This window comes from Neodiprion fabricii, chromosome 4, assembly GCF_021155785.1.
Source record: "Neodiprion fabricii isolate iyNeoFabr1 chromosome 4, iyNeoFabr1.1, whole genome shotgun sequence".
Classification (NCBI taxonomy): domain Eukaryota; kingdom Metazoa; phylum Arthropoda; class Insecta; order Hymenoptera; family Diprionidae; genus Neodiprion; species Neodiprion fabricii.
Window position 1 is genome coordinate 31,363,478 of NC_060242.1, and position 24,494 is coordinate 31,387,971.

The 24,494-nt window shown below is 41.8% G+C and overlaps 1 protein-coding gene across 1 annotated transcript in view; it reads right to left on the reverse strand.

Annotated features, from left to right (window-relative positions):
• Positions 1-24,494, reverse strand: part of LOC124180719 — a 115,621-nt gene that overhangs the window by 84,235 nt on the left and 6,892 nt on the right. The window contains exon 8 of the mRNA XM_046566465.1: positions 24,051-24,175. Within this exon, the coding sequence (XP_046422421.1) occupies positions 24,051-24,175 (125 nt within the window). The remainder of the gene's footprint in view (positions 1-24,050; positions 24,176-24,494) is intronic.

Consider the following 24,494-nt stretch of genomic DNA (forward strand, 5'->3'; position numbering starts at 1 on the left):
TCGATCTACACGCTACGAAGAAAGTCACCATTTGTCAACGGTAACGTTCGGAGCGAGCGCGCTGCATCAGTGAAGCTTGACTTTGTTTAGCCATAAGAAAGGCGAGAGAGGTTTCTTGCCGATGCGCAAACCTTCGACCAACAACAAAACACGTTCCTTGCGAACTGAAGTGGATTTATATCCCCGCATGCAAAACTTGAGTGAATCTTCTTTCAAAGTATACGTTACACACCTCCATACATCCGACACGTTGTACTGAAAAGACGAAGAAGAAGAAGAAGAAGAAGAAGAAGAAGAATAAGAAGTCACTGATGCCGCTACAGCTAAGAAACACAGCTCTCCTCGTGCAAGGGATAAGGATCTGGGGATGCAAAGGAGCGTTTACGCACGGTATGGCGAATCGCATGTGAGCACACCGGGCGTGATAAATCTCGAATAAACTTATGTACCGTGTAGAGTTCACTGGCGCATGTAGCTCAGAGTGTCTGTCTGCTTCATATCCCCGCCAGTAGGTACACATGGTCGAATGGAGGTAATAACGGGCGCCTTTGTTAACGAGAAAATCGTGTTTCCAAAGGTAACGTGACCCGGCTAACGTAAAAAGCAATTGTGACATATCGACCCGGGTAGGACAGGGGGAGCTAACGTAAGTAGGACGGATAGGTGAAAGGATCGACGAGACACGGGAGGAACACGGACTTTCGACGTATCGGTTCGTTTCAGTATAACCGAAGAGACGAGAGCTCCGCGACTCGATCGTCGAACGACTGCTCTATGCAGCATCCGCCCACTCGATATGACGGTATCGCATTCATGCAGAGGTGTAACGTACGAGTAAACGTCGAAGATTCTCAATCAGAGTTCAAAGGCGCAATCATACCTTCTCAACGCACGCGTCTGCCAATGAGCTCAGGTATAACAGGATGCGATCAATTGGGTAAGGAGCACGGTATCCTGATTTCCCTGGATGGACGACGATCGGTTGATTGATCTAATCAAATAACACCGAGATGCGCCTATAGGTGACAGACCCGCTCTTACATCGGCGATTGTGAGTTTCAGGCCACAAAAGAAAGTCAGATAATCTGTACAAGCTGGTGATTTCTAACACTTCTAATTTTCATAAATACCGTGGCATGTCATATTTTTGCGTGTCTTCGTATAGACACGGTTGTCACAAACTTGACTTGATAATTATTTTTTTTTCTGTTACCAATAACTCAAATAAAGTTTCAAAAACACTTTATCTTTCGAAATTTTTCGTGTGACTGTGTACGGATAATGAAGCTATTTTTATTGGTTACAGGAATACAATAAATCGAGTGAACCTTTTTCTCTCGCTTACGATTGTAATTGTGCATTCGTTTTTCGTTCTAGAAAGCTGCTAGTTTTAGAACACTCAAGATCATTATAATGCAAAAACTAATGGTAACGAAAAGGAAAGACAATCTTGAACAGTGAGATTGAAGTGGAAAAAGGCGGTACAGTTAGTGCGGTACAGCAATGTCAATGATCCAACGCAGAAAATTAATGAACCCAAAATGTTCTGACCAAACAAAAGATTATTCTCTAATTTATGTAATTCGCTGTCTAAAATATAAAATTTCATAGTGGTTAATTAATTAATTTCTTTCGAGAAAATATCGACGATGAAGGCGAAAAGAGACATGTAAATGTGGTGCCAACCTTGTACTATATAGAAGTTATCTGTATCATTGAGTGTGATTCAAGTCATATAATGTTGCTACACATGTCAATGCTTTTGTGGGCTACTCCTAAAGCTGGGCGTATGCTGTTTGAAACTCGAGAAAGGCAGTCTGTGTAAAACGTAAGAACAAGAGGCGACCCTTATCGCGTTCAGCTTTGTACAGGACACTTTTGCACTGATACACCAAAGAGGAGAACCACAACGACGATATCGGACGACGTTTCGCGATTTAACCTTTACCACTGCCAATGAGATAGATGTCTGGCGATGGCTGTGTGAAATCTATTGTCCGTGTTGGTGTCAATGACCATGGATTTACTTTGGCATGAATTTCTTTGGCGAGTAATCAAATAGATTTTCAGTTCTTATCGTTAGACGAGAGAATGGTCCATTGAGTGGGCGTGACTCGAGAAACTTTTCCAGTCGTCCACGGCAGCACGGGCCGCGTGTAGCGTAGCTATTTGACCGAGGAAAAGTTTTCGGTTGACCAATTCTTTTAATTAAATACGAAACGAGTTGACGGGCACGTCTCTTAATGCTAAAACTCTGGTACTAAAACTGCCACTAGAAATCGAACGATGAGAACAACAAGAAAAGCAAGAAACACCGTTAGATTCTAAGTCAGAGCAAGATTTTAACGTTCCTTGGTTTCCGTGCCCCACAACGTCCGCGAAGTTGGATCTTTTTACTGGATTTTACTCGTTAAAAGATCGGTCAAACTAATAATAATTACGATCTCAGAGCGGAATCAAAGGAGCCGATGAGAAACTAGGTAGAGGCGGAGAATCGACCCTCTGCTGTGCAAAGAAAGCCAATTGTAAAAAACGTACGCTAAACGACGAAAGGATGTTACGCGCAAATTTCAGATCAACGCAACGCCAGATTCATCGATACTCATAGGGTAAAGTAGGGCAAAACTCATGTCACGTGCTTTGATCATTGACCAACATGGATCAACCGTATTGAGATCCTTGAAGAACCAGCCACGATATTCTTTATCGGGACTCGGTATATTACAACCTACAGAATAGCTCGGATAAATTTTGTTTTCACAGAGGAAGAGGAACTGACATTGCGAAAACATGGACGTTGAGTATACTATCGAATTAACACCGCGCCGCGGCATGAGCATTATGTATGTCGAATTATGGAAAACCGCCTCACGTTTAATTTACGTAAAGCGTTGATAATCGAATTATTTTGAACGAGCCGTTCTCATCCGTGAATCGCACGGTCCGTTATGGGTTAACATCGGCGCGAATCGACGCGTCTCGGGAAGTTGCTCGATCCATCCGCACAAGAATTAAGGTAAATCGATCTCAAGGGAATTAATATGTGTCCATTTAGCTGCGTGACAAAAAACTAGAAACATTCTAACAGAGAGAGTGAAAGATCCTGCCTTTCACCTGTCAAGATGAATAAATAATAATTGAAAACCTCAGTTTGCACGGTAAAAAATGTTCTCAAAGAGCAGAAATACATCCACAACTCGAATGCGTACGTAATAATATAACAGGGGATATGACAATTCAAGTTACAATCAAAAGTGAGCAATCATTCAAGCCTGGGAATTAAGTTTAGGCGGGTAATTGCGGTTGATTCAACACCTACAAAATGACTTGCAAACATGATTGCGGGAATTTAATGACCGTCTATGTAATCGACACTCAATACATGATCCGGCTGCATGCCACCATACGACTCCATTGGTTCAAAGTGGACAATAACAGGCCGTAAGTTATACTTAAATAATTTATATCCTTATAACGTTTAACGGACAGGAGTGAATTAGAGAGGAGAAAGCAAAATATTGCACTCGCGACCGCGAGTAGCAAACGGCGAGCGCGAACACACGTGGACTCGATTAACTCACCAACTTTCCGCCGTCCGCAGGACGAACAATCGGTGACCGCGCGGTGCTTGACCCAGGCTCATTTTGTCCTGTACCTCGTCACGGGTACCTCTCCGTCTAATGACAGTCTACGAGTATGTACCAGGTTATGCAAAATGTCCCGCGATATGATGAATTTAGGTGGATGAACGTGTACGAGCGATGCTTTCTCTCTGGGGAGGACACGACGTTTGGAATCGTTAGGAACTTTCCTAGATGAACGAGTTCAGAATGGGCAAAACTATTCCATGCAACTTGTTCCTTTAAGATAATGATCGTATGAACCATTTAAGCGTCGAATGACTTCGTCGAAAATCGTTCAGGTCGTACAGCATTCTTCGGATTGATTTCATTCCGTCTTCGAATATACTTCCTATTTCAACAGTAGCCACCTAGTTTGCTACAGAGTCAACCATCCGGTCAATGGTTTAACTTCCTAGTGTGGAAGGTTCTACGATTTTTTTACCTCACACTAGGTGGAAACGATTAACCCGAGAAACGTAAGTGAAAACGTCATGGCTTATCATTTTACCGTTAGTCTCGATTTTACTGGAAAAAGTTATCTTTAACACACGATATTTATCACCACTGGATTGCTGTTCTTGATATCAAGGAGTGACAGTTGAAAACGAGTAAAGCTAGTCGAAAATCTACCGGCAGTTTAAATTCAATTGGACCGATCGTATTATGGACGAAAAGGAAAAAGAAATCCGTTCAATTTATTCGGTATAAATGTTTGCAAGCTCAAATCGTCTTCGTCGCATCATGAGAATTTTTTTGCTAAAACGAGCATCGTCCTGGGGCAAAAAACTGTTTCCTGAAATTATACAGTCCAGGCACGTCTGAGTAGCCTAACGATCTCCTTGACCATTTTAGTCGGTCAGATAGCCTTTAAGGATGTCGTAAAAATCCAAACTCGCTAATCTTGATACGTTTAATTCTAACGAAAGAACATTGCGGAGTACCAAGTTGTTCGCTTTCTTTCTTCTGACTGACAAAAATCTCAATGATACCAACGAATTTTTAAGCGATATATAAATCAATAACAACAATAAAACAGTCCTGCAGTTCCGAAAATACCTAACTCGCGTGCTGAATACAATATTCCATGCAAGCAAATGTATTCAAAGCGAATTACGCCGACCGGCCTATAACTCACTATTCGGGAGCTACAAAATTGTTCGGCATCGCGATGTAGCTTGCCTCATCATCTGCTTCGACAGACACGAACATCGATAACAATAACGGAACGGAATGAAAATTACGAATCTGATACAACCGGGCACGCGGTTGCGATACACGATCATATAGGCCATCTTAATTACGACGTACGAAAGTATGGCCTGGGAATTGTAATCTCTGTCGGTCTCTAATGACACAAAAAAGGTAAGGTAAGATATTCTCTTGTGATACTAGCACATGCCTCTAATATACCAATATCTACGTGTCGGCATACATGCATGCACGAGTATGCGATCAAAGCTGAGCTTATAGTTCGTCAATCGGCTCACAGATTTTGAAGACTTGTTTCAGACTGTAATCGAAATTGCAGTACCAATAGACCCGGATAACTTACTTGAACGGAAAAAATGTATCCACAAGTAATGATGCGAAGCATTGAATAGGGTTCTAAATTTCTTCACATATCATTCAGTTCTGGCATTATTCGCAACCAAAGACGAATCATTAATTCTCCGTTTTTCACCTTTCAATATCGACCGTTAGACAGGATTTAGCTACACAAAATTTAGATGTAAAAATCATTACTACAAAAAATTTCTCACATTATCAAAATTTTCTGACTCGTGATGCAAGGCGAACAAAGGTAGCAGAAGCCTACCAAAAACAAAAAACAACGCCGACTATCGCATAGAGCGAAAATTAAAAGGTCAAATAAAATGAACGTGGTCAAATCACGGGCACTTTAAAGAACCGCCAAACAACGGTACTAACATGATTGCAAAACAGTCGATTATCTGATGCGCTAACGTAATGGAGCGTCGAACGGACAACGCGTGACTACTAAATTCTAAATTACTACTCTAGAAGCATGTTGTATTTAATTATGAAATGGCTCGTGCACGAGGAAGTGTGCGTAAATTATACGACAGGTGCTCGTCTGGTGATTGTATTTCAACGTGCCAAATAAACAACCAAAACAAGCGGCGTAAGATCATTGTACTGAAGATTAATTGGTTCGACTGACGCACGCGATTACAAATAGCAATGATGTGACCCGCAACTTCTCCAATCGCTATTCTTCGCTCGGAGAGAGGTTAAGAAGGACAGGAAGACGGATCGACAAAAGTGAGACTAAATAAGCACACAGAGTGGCTCTTTACGAACAATTTCACCTTGGCCGTTCAAATAACTTTACGTCAGGCTCCGCAATACTTCCATAAGATATATTCGTCTACAATTAAACGTCTTCCGCGACCGACATATGATTACGGCATCTGTAACAACACGATAATACAGCCGTAATTACTCGTAGTACATTCGTTGATCTGTCGCACACGGTGATTTTTTCAGCATATTATGGGTGTATACATCTACAGCTATTCTACTGAAACTACTATTGCACAGTCGTGGATATATCATTAGGCCATCGCGTACTTGATCCTGTGTCCTGTAATTGAGAGATCGAGTTTCAGACGAACGATTTCGTTATCATTTACCGTTCATTCAGTTTATTATTGTTACATCGCGCACGTACTGACAAAACCGGCCTGCAGTAATCATCGTTCAAGCGAGATCTAAAAGTACGTTGTGAACGTCACTTACCAAAAAACTGCAAAGAAAACATGTCGTTATCGGAGAGAGGAATCAGAAGCTTACCTGGAACACAGTAAAATAATTTCTCATTAGGGAGATTCGCAATCAGATAACGTTTGATTATTGATTTCAAATTGTTAGGTACGTGAAAGGAAAAAAATTTCGAATCGTGACGTAATTCACTAGACCTCGGTCGTCCAGCCGTTTGCCTAAGTGATAAGTATAATCATTGTTCATCAACGCAATTATACATTATTAGAGATAATATTATTTACACTGCAAAAACAATATCTACACCTACTAAGAGATTAGAGAGAAAACTCAATCCAGTGGTAGTAGCTGTGGTATTTTCATTTTCAGATAGACAACCTGATACAGATCGTAACGCATTAGTGAGGCGAGTGTCGGATGGCAACGATAAAATTAAATTCGATGGCGTCACATAATTCAAATCACCGCTCGGCTTTTTGATCTTATTTATACGACAGGTCTTCCGGGTAGTCCCTGCCACTTTGATCAATCACCATACCTATTGTGTAAAAATTAAATTAAAAATTTTACCGCTCCTCACAAACTTCAGCCTGCGTTGATAATTGATTACTTCAGTAAACTTCGAGCAAATAGTTTTCAGCTTCCGCGTTTGTGACAGCCTCAGAGATATCGACTCACTCGGACCGATTCGACGGAATCTCAGCGCAAGTTGATACACCGAGAATAGCCGCGAGAGTAAATGTAGGTGATGGACATATAGCGGGAAAAGGAAAAGGAATATACGGTAAAAATGAGCATAAACTCATTAAAACCTCTTTCCGTTTTTCACTCGGCATATATAAACACAGTGTATTATATATAATATATGTATATACACCCGCAGAAGTTCTAAGCATGGCAGAGCAGACATCGACTTAATGATCATCTTGAGCCCAATAATAGTAATTACTTCTCCCGTACCGCATCGAGTCTTGAAGGGTGGAGCCGGCCGTCGGATAATTTAATCGTAACGAGAACACCATCTGCACGAATCTACCTGGCAGACAACCGCATGAGCACGTGTCGCGTACTAAGATACGCAGTGGTCTTGGTACACGAGCATTTCGCACTTTCATGAAACGCGGCACGAATCACGTACACAAGCCAAGCTTCAGACACACATTCGCTGTACGGATAAGCAAGCGTCCACCGATCGGCTATCGGCGAAGCCGGATCGAAGCTCTCGCCAGGACGCCCTGCAATGGCCCCGTGAGAGAAGTCAAAGCGGCCCGCTATCACGATACGCATTTAATTGATAATCACCAACCTAGCTTCCGCAGTTCTCATTCAGCAGGCTGATTGCGGTTGCCAGGAGTGATTTTCAACGAGTTGGTCGGCCAGTTAAGACTTGTGCACTTCTGCACCGGGTGACAGCCGCATGCCTGCTTTGTGCTTTATACTTACTTTCTTCCCGGGCTTGTATTTCGCGTCACTTGTGTTACACCTCCTGGCATTCCGAGGTGTCAATTTCTCCGTAGGGATTATGTGAGGATCTTATCAATAACATGTGGTGCCGTGGTACTCACCAACGTGTGGGTAACGCGCATTATAACTTTCTCGACAGAATTGGTAACAGGGGATTAAAATATCTGAGCTTTCGGTAGACCGAAGTGGTTCAGAGAATTGGGTCACGAGAAGGAAAAGAAGCCAAGTCCGAGATTCTCATCTCTTCGTTATTGCGTGGGCTTCGACTCTGATTGACTCTGTAACGTATCCATTGTGTGAACATCAGGTGTAAATCGAATATGCAGGCAGAGTCCCAACCTATGAGGAGATGAAAAGAAAAAATGGGAGGCCTGACTTATTGTTCACCGTAAGAGATACGAGCCTTTCTAAAGAATACAATGTAGGTACAGCCTTAATTAACAACACTAATTAACCGAAATTAATTGCGTCTATCGGTATAGATGAAGCTAGAAAACTACTTAAGTCGATTTGCCTCAGTGAACACTTTAGACACCGATTAACACTGATAATATAATTATTTACCTTATGACATGTTTCAACGCATGAAGTGTGAATCATAGATTGATATAAGGCAGCTCGCTAGTCAAACTATTCACACGTCTGTAGATTAGATATAAATGATCGCAAATCTCGCTAATGAAACTTACCAAAAGTCTGTTAGAGAAACGTCGAGATTGTCACCTGCAGGACGGCATCAACATGACGACCTTCGAAAGCTTGACAAACTAAGGATAATGTATCGTCTTACAAATATCAGATATCGTGTGAGTAGCTTTGGACGTCTCGTGTGAGGAAAATTACGTGACAGGTATCTTCATTTTTCTGGTCAACATTAATAATACGTACGATCAAAGGTGCAAAGCTAACATCTATAATCAACAATCAATAACAATTTTCACATCCTGCGTCGGTTCACCTGTTTAAAAAACTTACATACAATCGAGGTTAATTTACTAATACAGCAAATCAGATTTGAGTGGCTGAGTAACTGAATAATATAGTAAGTATAATCGCCAAGCCGTTAACAAGTGAATCGTTTTTGTGCGCAAAATTTGCTCGCAATCAATCTTATCGCTTTGCAAAATGTACTTAGGGCGGCAGTCAGCCTTTGATTTGAAGCGACGTTGCGTATAGCAAAGTTGCCACAATCGATGATGTATAATATTAAGGTCACCAGGCTGCAACACGGAGCTTATGATCGTAATAAATTACCCTTGACTGGACGCAAATACATCTACAGGAAGAATCATAGCGCAGATCAATGAAGCTCGCTTCGATATTCACACGACTCAATGAATCCGCGGAGACGTTACTCGACACAGAGGCTAATTGTCCGCGGCAACAAGCCGTGTATCCAATTATCTGCGTACAGTTATCAAGCGACACTGAACCGTGCAGTCTGCCTAAACCTAACCTTCGTTATTACCTGCCTATTCTACGCTGCGCGCCGACTGTAGCGAAGAATAATTATATACCGTATATTATGATCTAATCTGGCCAGACTAATTCGTACTGCAGTGCATATCTGCTCGTGAGATTGGAAATTAAACAACCGCTTGGAACGGGGACCGTACATCGTGATTTTCATGGAAATAATCAAGACACGAACACCTACAGACTCGGGCCCTGTAGCATCGGGATCCAAAAGGTGACGGATATAAGACTGCAACTGTGAAGAAAGTACGAGACGAGACGAGACGAGACGTCAAGTCCGAAGGAGTCAAGGAGTCGAGACAACGGTATATTATAGCTGCTGAACCGCCACGTCTAATTGTCTACGGAGAAAACTTGGCGAGTGCGAGGAGTTCGTAGGTAGCTCCGGTAGGCGGCTTGACGTATTCGTGTAAACTCGCCGAGGTATACCTGTAGGTACCGCTGCTCCAGGTTTACTACTGACTTCTTCCCGCGGGCACTAGGTCGCCTTCTCAGCTTCCCCCGTTCAATTAAGTCACTACAGGTAACTCTGTATTCCGTTTCTTGGTAATTCCATTACATAGTGAGCTCCAGCGACTGGCCATCAATCCGCGCAACATCTCACGACGACATCATTATTGCGGCGATGGCTGTGTGCGTTGAAACGGTTAACGCTTTCGGGTGCGATTTATTCGGATACCCGCTCGCATGCAAATTAGCCCTGCAAGTGATGATACCCTGATTTCCTCTGCGCCTTTTAATCGGACTGAATTTGAAACACAGAAATGAGTCGATAGACCAAGTCCTCCAAGAACTTGGGCATACATTGCAACTCATGGCTGGATCGTGGCCATAATTTTTTTCTTATTGTTAGTTACTGATTGATTCATTCAATAATAACGAAAGGCTCGGATTCACTTCGACGTCTTATGATCCAAGATTGTTGTAGAAAAAAAAATACCTACGAACATTGGCGAGTTAATGTCCCATTCCTTCTATCGATCCATTCCAATTTTCAATGCATACATTTAGAGAACGACCCGATCACGTGAAGTATCGTGTCAGGCGACCGATGAACTCAAAGAATATAACTCGAAACGTGCCTAATGAGGTTTCCAAGATGTCCGCAGTTGTTGCGCGCCTCCGCGAACGTGAGGCCAAGCAAAGGTTTTCGATTGGCAACCAAGGCTAGTGCGAGAAATGCCGAACTTACTGTCAGTCCGCAAACAAGCACGTATCGTAATAGTATAGCTGTACAACGGTTTTACGTAAGTATACAACCGCACGAGAGAAGCGGCTGTAAAAGGGTCTGATTCCTCGGTCCCTGTAGGCAATGAGTATCATAGAGCCTGGAAATTCCCCGGATGAAATTTTTTACCACTTGGAACCGAGACGCGAACATTAGGCACGCGTTTCGTAATCAGCCGATGTCGTGTTATAAAAAGTGTTTCCTCGCATTGACGTGCCACTACAAAACAAGAATTTTTAAAACCCGTCATCGTTTTCACGCCAGGTAAACTGGAAGCATAATCTGTAACGCGAATAAAAAAACCGCTTTCGAGCAGCGTAAGTTTTTTTCCTTTTCTTCGTTTAATTTCCCCAGCTTTCGGACTACAACTATATTTCCTTTAATAACCAATAATCGAACGAGGTCAAGAACGAGAAAATTTTTACACTGATCGGTAACTGTAGTTTATTTCATTACATCCATTCGTATTGTGGAAAACATCTGGTGCAAATAGACACGGACATCGACTATACGCCGCATCTGCTGGAACAACGCAGAGAGAAACGCAGCCGCTGTACAACCGAAGTCGGCAGTAAATGATCTCAGCATTGATTTACGAAGCCGTTTGTCCCGGAATACATCACCGGCAGACGCAGCAGTAGTACCAACACGAGGTAGCAGCTGATAAAGTAGCTACAAATTAAACGTAATCAAGAAACTTTCGAAACGAATATCACCGATCAACATCGCATCATTCGTTCGTCATAATGGAATCGGGTTGAACATATCCAGTCGTACACACAATCAATCAGCTCAACGATTTCGACTGCTCGTCCGATGAAATGATTAATAACTATCTAAATTTTACATTGTTGGGTGTACAATGTTCCCCGCACGCCTCGTCTACCATTTAAAAAGTATTCAGTTAGAATTATACAGCCGAGCTAATACTTCCGGGATAACCTGTCGACGTCTACAGTTGCGATAGCTTTGCACGGGGTACGCTTCGACAACATTTGGAGATAAAATAACGAAACCCGTTGAAATCATGATCACAGGTTACGAGTTGAAAGAGGCGCAGCGCCGCCGGGCCTGTCAACCTTTACCCAGTTCCGCCGTGGATGAGTATTATGCGAATATGAGTACGTGATACAGGTTCATACATATGTATGAATGCCTAGCTATCACGTACGTAATCAAAGGTTGCGTACACAACCAACTGTGCAGGACTCTCGGATTGCTGGCTCGTGGCCGCAGGGAGCGATGTAATCAAGTTACAACTTACAAGAGCAGCCACTGCATCTGCAGCAACGTTATAGGTTGACATATCACGAGGTTTCATTTCTCGATTTAACATTCTCTCTCTCTCTTTCCCAACAAGTTTTAGACTTATTTCATTTATTCGGATCGTCTCGTTAACACTTCGTACGCGGTGTCGAACTTGTTTGAGAATATCATTCACGCTCGGTTCAAAATTGACGAGTGATCTGTTTATACTGCTTTGCTAGTTACATAATCGCCTCAAGGTGCGTCTGGGCTACGCCACACGAGAAGTCCTAAAGAACATAAATCCATCGAATATTCGCAAGGCCATACAAGCTCGACGGTGAGGAACTATGTGTATTCTACACTCTGTGAAACACAGTTTTGAAACCTGCTGACCTTCAACCTTGAGTAACAAAATCGATCATTCCGCACTAGAGACTACAGAAGGAGGGACATTAATTCGCAGCTTAAGCTTGAATACATTTTTGGGACAAAACCGTATCGAATTTGACCCTAAAAATTTTCATCGACTGTAGCAAGCCTTGCCGCAAGTATAAAGCGCAGGTTATAATTGTTAAGCAACAAACCGTGAGATTGCATAAATAACGTGTACAAGTTTAATGTGCACACCTGACATTGCAAGAAAAAAAAGGTCGCGTACATGCACGGAATTGACAAAGAGCCAACGACAAGTGGAATAAGTGTTTCAAATCAGGCTCGTATTCTCTCCATTGTAATTAACATGACATAATCTCGATCAAGGCGTGTGTTTAAATTCTGAGAACCAAGCAGCGGCTTCGTCGTAAGCGAAGATCATCCAGCCCGAGGCAAGAAATGACGAGGCAGAAGTGTAAGTCATTGTCTACAACTGATTTGGAATGCATGTATGTATAGGTAGATACTTTCGTGCACTCGGGAATAATATCTATGGGGATAGTAATTATGGACCTAATACCAAACAGCACGCTTGTCGCCTCCAGGTTGTACCTTGGGATAGAGTTTGTTAGTAATGGACCGCTAACGTATATGCTTAATTACGATATACAGAATATAATAATCAGGTCATCGACACGTAAATAGTGGAGCAACGATTTCCGACACACGTCTAATTTGATACACAAATATTCGCAACAACTCGAATAGGCAAAAAATAAACTGGGAGGAATTAGATCATTGGTGAAAAGTAGAAAAGAGAGTTCACAGTTTATTCTCGACTGATCGATGTGGGTAGATAACTTGTGAGCTCATGTCCGACTTTGTTCTGCCCTCCACTCCAATGGCAGTGCAGTGGTTGCAAACTGCGGCGAGCTTTGTAAGCGAAAAGAAGAAAGCTTCCCAGACTATGTGATGATTTCTAATTTGCACCGCTCACGATGCAACGCCTTCGATTCAATGTTCTCTTGGCTAGTAGGTATCCAGACTCGTCACGGTATGTGTAATTTGTCTTTAAATTAAAACCGTAACGTCTTCCTCAACTCACAATCCAATTCATCCGAGTTTCGCTCGAGATAATTTGAATTGCCGCAGCACTCCCAAGCATTCGCCTACGGATATCTCGTGGTAGTGATTCTTGAAGAAATTGCAATTATCTTGCTTTCGATCGCAAGTCAAGCGTTATGCTCACGTACTAAATACTTGAATTACGTAATCTTGGTGAAAATCGTGCAAACTTACATAGCAAAACCTTTGTTCTTACAGAATATATATCTTATAAACTCTTACTAAAAAAAGTTTTGACTAAGTTTTTTTAACTTCTCGTTTCTCTGCTTTCAGAGAAAAAAGGAAATTATCATAATCACCCCGAAAATGAAAAGTTTAATTGTCACCGGGTCTCGACGATTCAAGGACCAGAGAATCACTTCCGACAGTTTTCGGATGGACGTCAATGTGTGCGTGCATGTATGTATATGATCAATTATTTTTGTCCGGGGATATATCAAGGAAAAGTTACCGGACTTTAATCATTTTGATCTCAATCGACACAGCTATTCCAAACTTAGAAATGATTAGATTTAGGCTGAGATCGATTCGGTACTTTTTCAATTATTTAAATAACAAAATTCCAAACCAATATGGTGGAAATTTTTTTTAAATCTTCGGATTTTGGTGGAAATTAGTAGATCGAGCGTTTTGAGTCACAAGTAACGAATTCAAGGTGAGAAGTTCAAACTTTGTAACAGTGGATCCATTACAGTGGTTAAAAATAAAAAAAAAATCTACATATTTTCATGTAACATGGTACCTGAGGGCTCTTGAACCGTTAATTATGATTCTGAATTTGTAGTCCGACATTCGAATTGGATATTCGTTTTTTTTTCCAGTGAACTTGGAACCGACAGTGTAAAATCGGAGAATTCGAGGGCTGGTTCACGGTCAACCCAAGGCCGCTTGTTCACCTCGCTCGATACCCTCGGAATCCCTGCACTGATTAAGACGAGAAAAGTGGTAGAAACCAGTCTCGTTTCCCAAAAGAAAAGCCACGAATTCTTTATGCCTATAAAATTACTCACTCCGCTTCTCTGGGTCGTTCGGTCATCGTGAATGGTGCAGTTACTGAGCGGTTTACACTGGCCGCCGCGTATGGCGATTGCTGTTCAACTTGCCGGGAACGTAGCCATAATACGCGGTCAGTACCACCGTAAATATCTCCAGGTACAGTGACACGGTACAAGGTCCGGTTTCTTTTCAAACACAGGCAGCCTCTAATCCCTTTCAAGAAACGCGAGGACGTCCTTCGAGTTCCCATAGATTCGAAAATTTTGTCTCCAATTTCACACCCGTTGGTACGTAAATTCACCGGGTACGTTTCCAAGATCTGTTATTACATAGTCAACCTTTTTTTCACTTTATTTTTCACTGGCTTTTTGTTACTCGGATTGAATTATAGAACAAAATATAGATTTCCACACGAGATGCCATCAGAGACACCTCAGGCCTCTCGATTTCAGTCATTCGTATCCGGACCCTTAAGTACCGTCTCACCATCGCCACTGGCACCTCGAGTTTATTACAAGAGAAACTCCCTTGAGACGTATTACAGTCATTAAAAAATATCAAATTATTACAAAAAATACCATACGTAAGCTATGTACACGTAACTAATCGAATTGGTATAATTGAAATAAGCCTCAGTGTGTAGAAAGGATTGCACAGGTTAATAATTCCCACTTCCTAATCTCAGGGGCAATCAGTATCTTAAGTGCGAACATAAATGCGAACCGTCTTGTACCAGTATAACGAGAAAAAATAATAATATGTGAGCTCACTTTCTACCGGAGCAACTATTTCACCGTATTACTTTGCAGGCCTAGACACACCATGAATACACACGCTCTCATTCGTTTAGTGACAGGGTACAGTTTCCTCCTGTTTCCATATTCTGTTACGGGTTCTCATCGTCCGACATCATCTAAACCGCACACTGATATCTGTACACAATCTTCTCGAATAATACATCGATACTTTTAAAATGACCAAGAATTTTCAAATGGTATTTGGTTTCCTATCCTGTGCAAGCAAAGAGGAAAGAAAAAAGGGGCTTTCTTCTCCTTTCTTTGGTTATCGGGTCCCGATGCTGGGTTCCATGTACCACTCCAAAAATGATATATCTAACGTTATAATGCTGTCGATTGCAGCCGCGGAGCATTGTAATGATGTTTGAAGTGTGGCTTTGTGGATTCTTCCACAACAGTCATTCAAAGAAGGGGGAAAGGTCATTCGATTTCCTTGATGCTGAACAAGCATGCAACGTGTAGACCAGAGACTTTCCATACCTGGTCGATAGCTGGTGGATACAGGCGTTCGACACGCGTTCAAGCTGCAAGGAACACGCGCGTGTGAAACTGACCGCCCGATGTGAACGACTGGTCGACTCACTCCCAGCACACCGGCGGGTTACCGCGAATAGGAAGGAGTTATCACCGCGAGTACAAGCACGCATGTTAGCTTGGTCTCGATATGCATCTGCGGCTTGGGGTTGTCCAACAACACGTATCCAGTACATGACATCAGTTTTCCGTGGCAAACGGTAGCGCAGAAAGCACAGTGACTGTGCTGCAATTATCATATATCACTATCTGCGAAATATGTGCCAATATCGGAGCTGCCCTCGAAATGCCCTCGCCAAATCGTGCCTACTTCTGGTTCTGATCTGCAATTATTCGTAAACCTGCGGTAGATCATAAATGATTTACGCTGTACGTTGCTAGCGTACCGTGGCGTGCTTTACGGAAGGGTAAAACCGTGGTACTAAGAGAACGAGTTGCGGGTGCTCATTTGAGGATTTTCGACTGATGTCAACCTCGACAAGCGTGGCAAAAGATAGCGGGAACACTCCGATTCATGGTCGAGTGGTCGACGTGTAGGCGAGTACGCTCGCCTTGAGTGATAAAAGGTATACAATCATATGCTGCTCAACGAGACTCGAGTGTTTTATCAGTTTGTATTTCTTCGTCGGGTAATGAACATTTATTATGGCGCATATAGCGAAGATACATTGACGCGGTGATGAGGCGCTAAAGTCAACACTCACAGCCCCTAACGAGACTCGTGGATCTCAGGCCAATGTGACGGTCGAAGGGAATGAAATACCTTGTTCGCACTGGACTTATGAATAATTCGCTTGATAATCAAGAATGCAGGCGTACGACGAAACAATAAAAGACGAGGTATCCGTGAAAGACCCTTTTTCCATAAAACCACTTTCGAAATGAACCATTTGTCGTTTCAATTTCAGAGGTTTGAGAAGACTGACTGTCAAGTGTACCTTAATACGTCTACGTCTATGAAGACAAACTTTTATATTGTTGAATGAAAAGAAAGATTTCATGGCGAGCTTACGGTTTGTGAATGAAGAACATACAGTTCGTCAAAAACATTGTTTTTTTTTATGAATTAGCCCAAGTATTCTTTTGAATCCACATACAATAGGCTTGAAATCATTCAATCCACAGCAATGAATCTCACAAATGGCCTCGACAGACAGATGACCAATTTTCAGTTTTTAAACTAGTTCCTCCTTCCAAGTATAGTATACCTAACAACGATTCGTTGAATCGAGCATGTTTTTACACGATTTAGTCGCACGTCGTTTATGATATACCTGTAAAGTTCCATTATACCAGGATGGGAAATATGATGCAGAGATAAGCTGCACCTGTATGCGGTGCATAAAGCTGTAAGATAGAGCGGTGGGGCAAGTTCTGGGACGAGTAAAAGAGACCGCGAGAAACAGCAATGACCGTTGATCCTAGTGCAGCGTGTCGGTCTTTCTTCAACGGCGCCTCTCCTCCCTCGTGTCGTTTCTATATTTATACCCATATTTACGTCCTCAGTGTCTAGTTTCTTTGTACCCGACACAGGCGGCCGACAAGCTAAACTTCGACGGAAAGAAAAACTTCTTCGTTTCTTTTTAAACTTGACTTTTCAGGTTATTTCGGGTTCGCGTTTGAGAATATGCGGATATGTGCACCGCTGCCTACACGGAGTGCATCAGGGCCTAAAATTCCGGGATTAGAAAACGCACGACTGGCATTACGGTAGGTCCTATACGACCGGTAGTGGCCGTGATGGCGGTCACGGTGGTCGTATAGGCATTAGTAATGCTTCCTCCACGAGCTAGCTAACGACGACTCGATGACGGATTGATACCAGCATTCGGCTGAAGGGCACGCGTTTGTCCGGGCGCGAGCGGAAGCCACATAAAAATTTTTTCCTCTCGCCGTGGAACTTAGGTTCTGCAATTGCATCGATCGAGTTTAGGGCATGACACAGGTGTTGATCGATAAAGTATTACCGAAGACCTTAATTACTACCTCAACGTTTCGATTCCTACAACGTTGTTAACTCACTCACTCGAATCGAAAAATGTAGAACCGTTTCGATTATTACAGCATCAATTTATGATTTAATTTACAGGTAAGTAGCCATAAAATACTTTGAAAATTTAATTAATTTTTTCCTCGGTAAACATACAAGTACGTACACACCGTGAACACTATCGATTATAATAGACCGACTTCAAGAGAGAAAGAGATATAATGTTACCGGTTGGCAGCTGATTGACGTCGAATTTTTCGCAGCATCGTTATGATGTAGCATGATGATGTTACGTTTGCACACGTGAGTCGTGACGGTATGAAAAACTTCCGCTAACGGCTGATACTTTCTAATTAAATCATACGTTGCCATTCACCCTGCAGCATACGTGGAGGATAACTAATGAATAATATATCTGCGTAGGCTATCCTTGGCCATGAGTTCGTGTCGCGGCAAGCAAGGCACGCAGCGTTACTCCTAATTGTTGATGATTTGCTGCAATTAGGGTTCTGGAAATTAAAAAGTGCCTTATTTCCAAGGATTTGGATGTAATTACGTTTCTCCGTGGTATATTATTAACTAAGTTGGAAATTCTGTGTGTAACCTACAAACCCCGACATACGGTATTTGATACACAACAATCGAATAATATTGGTCATCTCGTATTTTGGTAACAACCTCGACATAGAAACGCGAAGGCGCATATAATTTGGAAATATGAGATCTGAAAGAACGAAATCTCCGGTTGAGTTAATTAATTAGACCCCGGTTTATTCGACGACGGATACGAGAGATATGTCTGGTGGTGTACTTGTCGGATGGAATTAGCGGTCCGTTCTTCGAGGTAGGTTAAACCGGAGAACGTCGAATTCGGCGACTTACGAAACGTAATTAGACAGTTGCGGCTTCATCTCAAATATCATTGCGGTCATTAAAAACCGAACGTACATCAGTCGCCGCGGCTCCTTCTCCTAGTGTACCCACGGCTTTAATAGGTACCCACGAGAACCAAATCCTTCCTAGATACCTACGTTTTATTTAACCTCTCAACGTTGAAACACGATAAGTTATAATCTCGATCTACGAAATCGTCGGTCACTAAACCACTTCCATCTCACCCAGGTGATATTACTTACCGCAACCGATCTTTACCTGCCTCTTCTATACGCGTTTCGAATCCCCAAATATTCAAATTATCGAGCATTTTATATGAAACGTTACGCATGGCATGTATTATGTAATAGCAGAAATTTGTTTTCAAACTATACGAGACATTTATATATCGTCCAATGGATCGTTTGGCCGATATTGGTGATTGTGAGAAAAAAAGAAGCTGTTCACGTTCGAGAAGTAATTAAAAGGAGGTACGAAGATGATCAAAAACACGAATGGAAATCTTCGGGAGAATTGACCCGAGTAAATGGAAACTCACAAAATTAGCTTCAGTTTTTGCAATCAATGTGTGAATGTAATCAATTTAGAATACAGCGTTATTTAATTATTTTCGGAGGCACGTTTACCTATTGTAAAATAGTCGGCAATTGTTGAAAGATTGTTTGTTAACGTACCGTGTATACGTAGTTCATATGAAATATTTCGCATCGATCTTCCAACAAAGATGTGGAAAAAGCTGCACCGTTATTCGAGCGAAACTGCGGCGAGAATTTCATACAAGGCTAACTGATCGAGAACCAGAGGAATCTATATCCTGAATATCCGCACGCAGGAATCTTATAACACACACGATCCTTGGCCAGTAAAGGTAAATGATGACGATAATCTACAATTAGTCTAAAGAAACAGTTGCCTACAATTCTTCAGGATGAAAAATTATATCAGCCAATCGTTTCCTCGCTTCTCGTTTTCTCAGTCTGCACATAATTCGTCTAATATCGGCTGTACATCTTCGTGCAGCTTTTATATACTGTCGCGAAGTATCTCTGCCTTCCCTTATATGTACAAACGAAACGGTTCGCGCGATAAATTGCATTCAGGAAAGCAAACTCCCGGGATCGCTCTACGGCGATGAATTTACTATTCAGGTGGGATGCGCAGTACGTTTAATCCGTTACACGATTTATTCTGACGAGAGAAGCACCATGAGAAATATTTTTTCGCAAAACTTTTGATGCAAAAATGCGAGCTGATTTAGTATTTGCATAAAATTACTATTTTACTGTTGAACCCGGTAATTATACCTTAATCTGTAGAGCTTGTTTTTACAGAATGCATTCGTTCATCGAAAAATTCAAATGATAGTTCTCCTCCAAGAAGAAGAAAATGACATGACTCGAGCAACAGCTGTACAAATACTGTGGTTTAAGTTATACCCTTTAGCTTCCATATAATTGATCGTTCAACCCGCGATTATCCTGAAACAATCAGAAAGCGATAGTTTCACCGGTTTTACTCTCACTGTACGAGGATTTGTTGTGAGTATAGCTGGGAGCTGCAACGCAAATTGGCTAATATATAATATTATATACAGATCAGACGCGGAAACGGTCTAGTTTCGCGTGCAACGCGTGGTCCATCCCGAAGCCTAATTCTTATAGTCGACATCAGTTTTCAGGGCGTTAAGTGGGTGAGGATTGTCTTACAAACTTCGTGTGAGCTAGTACAGTTATACATATAATACAACGTCAACGCAAAACATTAGAGATCCGGTATTGGACAAAAAATTTGATTGCTTTCTCGCGCTGAATAGCGAGAATCGATCCTTTAGGTGTACGTGAAGGTAACTTCTGATCAATGTTGTGAGAATACCGTTGCTTCTCGTTTACTGCCAAAATTATTTTCTACAACAAAGCCACAACGATCCGCGGTGAACCAGGAAATGGAAAAGAAAATAAAAAAACACCCCCTGTGCACCGAAAACTTTCCTTTACCAGATCTGTAAGGCATAGGTGTATGAAACAATTAAAGGGAAACCCGGCCCGATTAACTGATTAACCGTTTTATTTCATACTTATATATAATGTGTATAATTTTTTCACCTGCATCTGTCCATTAATTAATTCATTTCCGGGAAAATCCGAGTCTCCTTATGGCGGTTACACGTCGTCTGTACGTTGAAACTGAAATAAATGACTGCGAAAACTGTCCGGCATTAATTGAAATGCGATCTACATAACGCCTCTCAAAAATTTCCGGCAATACATTCAAATGTGTGTATCGGCAAATAAATATACGTATAAATCAGGGAGAAAAAAATCACCTTCTCTCGGATATACATGTACACTGCTATGCAGCGGCACGATTTGAGCGACTTTATAAATCGCGTTCATAGCGGCTCGTGCCACTTGCAGAATATACGGTGAAATAAATTTTCACCGATTAACTTCAACGTGTAGATTCGAGATTGGTATTCGGAAACATGTTAGAAGGCGCTGTTCGCTCTGCCCACTCGATAAACATCGTTTAACGCTTCAACATACAGGTATATTGGAATTAGACTCGTGCATGTGCGCGGTTTCAATTGCCTGAGCAGTTTGTGAAAAGAAACATTTTAAAGCTGGATATAATCAAGTTTCTAATTTGGCTAAAGTCTCCATCCTTCTCTCTATTATCCACAAAGAACACCGCGTGTGTTCTATTTTATTATAACGGAGAGAAGAGTTGTTAAATTTCATTGCTTCGTACCGACGAGAATATTCAACCCCCATGGGATACGAGCCTGCTTCAGGCCTCTGCCGATAGTGGATTTACGACTACACGTGTGCAGCTGAAAATTAAGTTAATTGCAGGAATACGCGTGGCTCGATGACTTGCTGATAATTAGTTACAATTCGGTTGTTTCACGTACGGCGCTGGATGTGTGTAGGTAACCGCAATGTATACCACAGCAAACGGAAATTAGCTCGCTTAAAGTCCCTCAAATTTCTCCTCGTAGATCATAACGATCTCGCGCGAATCTCATTCTCAAAGAGCCTGCAAACTTTTTCCCCGAGACGCATGAATTCGTTCCACGATACCGCGATCAGCCGGACACAGAGAGCAATGCAAGTGCGATTGATTTCAGCTCGCTGCAATGTGTCACAATCAGTGTATTCCACGGCGACATCGTCTTCGTTGCCCTCGAACCCCGGGGAAAGTCCTGAATGTGAATTTGTCGCGGAGCTCGGGACAGTTGAAAACGGAATCGCGTTGTTCGATAGTTTCGCTATAGGCCACAGGGATTCCTTACATGGCTCCACTGCCTATCCTGTCATCGGATTTCAGCGGAGTCCTGCTGCAGACTTCTGACAACCGTTTAGGGCCAGCAAAGTTCACATCTGACACGCTGATTTGTTACCGGCTGACACCGATGAACATTTTCCCAGCTACTTTCAACCGCTTTCTACTGAATAAAGGTATATTTACCATCCCTCTTCAAAGGTGCAACGCACTTGCGAAGACGCGTGTCTTTTAAAAGGGTATTCCATGCTCCTGGAATGCACGGTGCACGAATCACGGATGATTTAATTACGTTGCGCCGTCGAATTGTTTTACATAAATGAAATTAGCCGAAAGATATCGAAAATTTTGAATCTTCTTCGCTCGGATCCGCGGTATTTCATATTGATTAGGCAACCATGGGTTGTGGTTGATATGATTGTTTTAAATTTATGACTTACGAAACCTCAATCGCTGATATCTAGACCCAAAATCAATTCGAGGTGTTACATATTTATGAAACAAAATGGCTGGTTTCTATGATTGTAACAGATTGTCAGGGTATTTTTATGAGGAATCATATCACAAAATACCTCTGACATTATCCGTATTGCAATATGATTCACATTGAGTGGAATGATTCACGTCGTTCCGTCAACGAATTATCATTGTCGTGTGAAATAATAAAAATTGCGATAGGTTTAGTATCTTTTAATTGTAGTTTAATTACTCTTGTATAACAGTATAATTATATTAACGTACCTACAAAAGCCATTTACTCATTTCCGACGATAAAATTTCACTCTCGACGAAAGCTACGCGGCATGACCGCGAGCGTAATTGTTTTTGTTAATAAATTCAAAGCGCCAACAGTCTGGGTAAACGCGATACGAACACGGAATTATATCTGCTGCCAACGATTATTATAAACTATGCGTTAATTAATGTTACGCTTATTAACATAGAGAGACTTACGTCAGGTACGATATCGTGCAGACACAAGAAAGTTCACTCTGGCCGGCCTGTTTAACCGTGGTCCGCAGTTCCTTTTCTTTTCTTCGACGAAAAAATGTCGTTCAATTTTATTCCACTATAATATGTATACTGATTTCAACAAAGTTATAACGACATGTACTTAAAGATGCCATTATACCAACTTGCGCAAAGTTTATATATATATATATATATATATTCAGATTCATTTTGCACCAGATTTAGAAAGGGATTGGGAAAACTCGGAAACATCTCGAAAATTCGAGCTTGACGAGAACTCATATTTTAGTCAAAATTACGAACGATCGCGTGTTATATAGACGAGTGGAATTTAGGACAACGATAAACATTCTCGCCTACGCGGCGTGCATTAGAGATAATAGAAACGGTCCAATCTTCTTCCTGCTTCACCGGCTTGATTAATCTTGCGGAACGCGGCTTATCCCTGCAGGCTGGGGCTTAACTTGGGTCAACCGGAAGTTGCGCGGGCCAACGAAAGCATCGCACACTCGTCGTGTATGCGTAACGACTAAAAGCGACCCACAGACAAGCACAAACCAGAGAAGAGAAAAGAAACAAGGCAAGAGAAAACCTGAGTTTAACTTGCCGCCTTTTCAATTTGGATCATCAAACAAATTTTTAAACTCAAAGTATTCTGCTCGCGGCGTATTTTGGCTCTACACTAATTTGTTCTTTAAGTTGATCTTTTCTCCCGTGACAGCCTCCATTGTTGCGTAACGGGTAGGCGTATAAACAGACATAGACGATACGTGTAGAACGACGGGAAATCGATCCGATTAGCTACAGGTCGAGTTATGCATGCATGTATCGGGATAAAAGCATGGAAATGCAAATTTTGTCGAAACTGGATGGATCATCGATTTGATTAACAGATTCTGAATCACTCGATGGTGAATCGTGCCCGATCAATCGATGCAGTCTGAAAATAGATGGTGATCAAGGCGCGGCAATAAAAGAGGAGATAATCAGTTACCAGAAGTCCGCAAGAGCAGTCATATAACAGCTTTAGGAAATCCCCAGATCTTACAATGCGGGAGTGGGTTGCAAAAAAATAGCCTTGATCGCAATTCATCCGCAAGTTTATAAATATCTTTCTCCGTTTATCTCGCTCTGTCCATTTCCAGGTGGCGGAAAATCAACTATACGGTTGCACAATCAATTGAAAACAACATACGATCTAATTGCACGGAAAGCCGATCCAATTGCGCGATCCGAACAATAATTCGGGTAAATAATTCTATCCAAAGTTATAACGACGCACGCGAACTTATATACGGCTGACTCACCATGTGCTCCATCGCTTTCTCCTCCAGTTCGGCTCTGCTCCAATCTACACGGAAACTCAGAGGCTGCAGTCGAGATTCCATCTCACGGAGCCACTTCCTCAGGCACTTGACCTCGTGCTCCAAGTCTGCAAGGTTCCAACAAATTTAGCATAACTTTGGCCAATAATACACGCTGATTAGTCGAATTAGTTGGTGATATTCTTTCAACAACCGATTATAAACTAGGCATTGAAATTGTGTGCTTTATAAAATATTTCGAATCATCTGAGTGTGGGAACGAAGGTGTTACTCTACCTTCACCCTGCCGAAGAGCCAATAATTGAAAATAACACAAGAATGAATAAAAAATTGCTATAATTGACAACTTCGTCATCGAAAGATTTTGAAATATCATTTTGATATCATGTACAGATACATAGAATTACTAGTCAAATGGCCAATTTG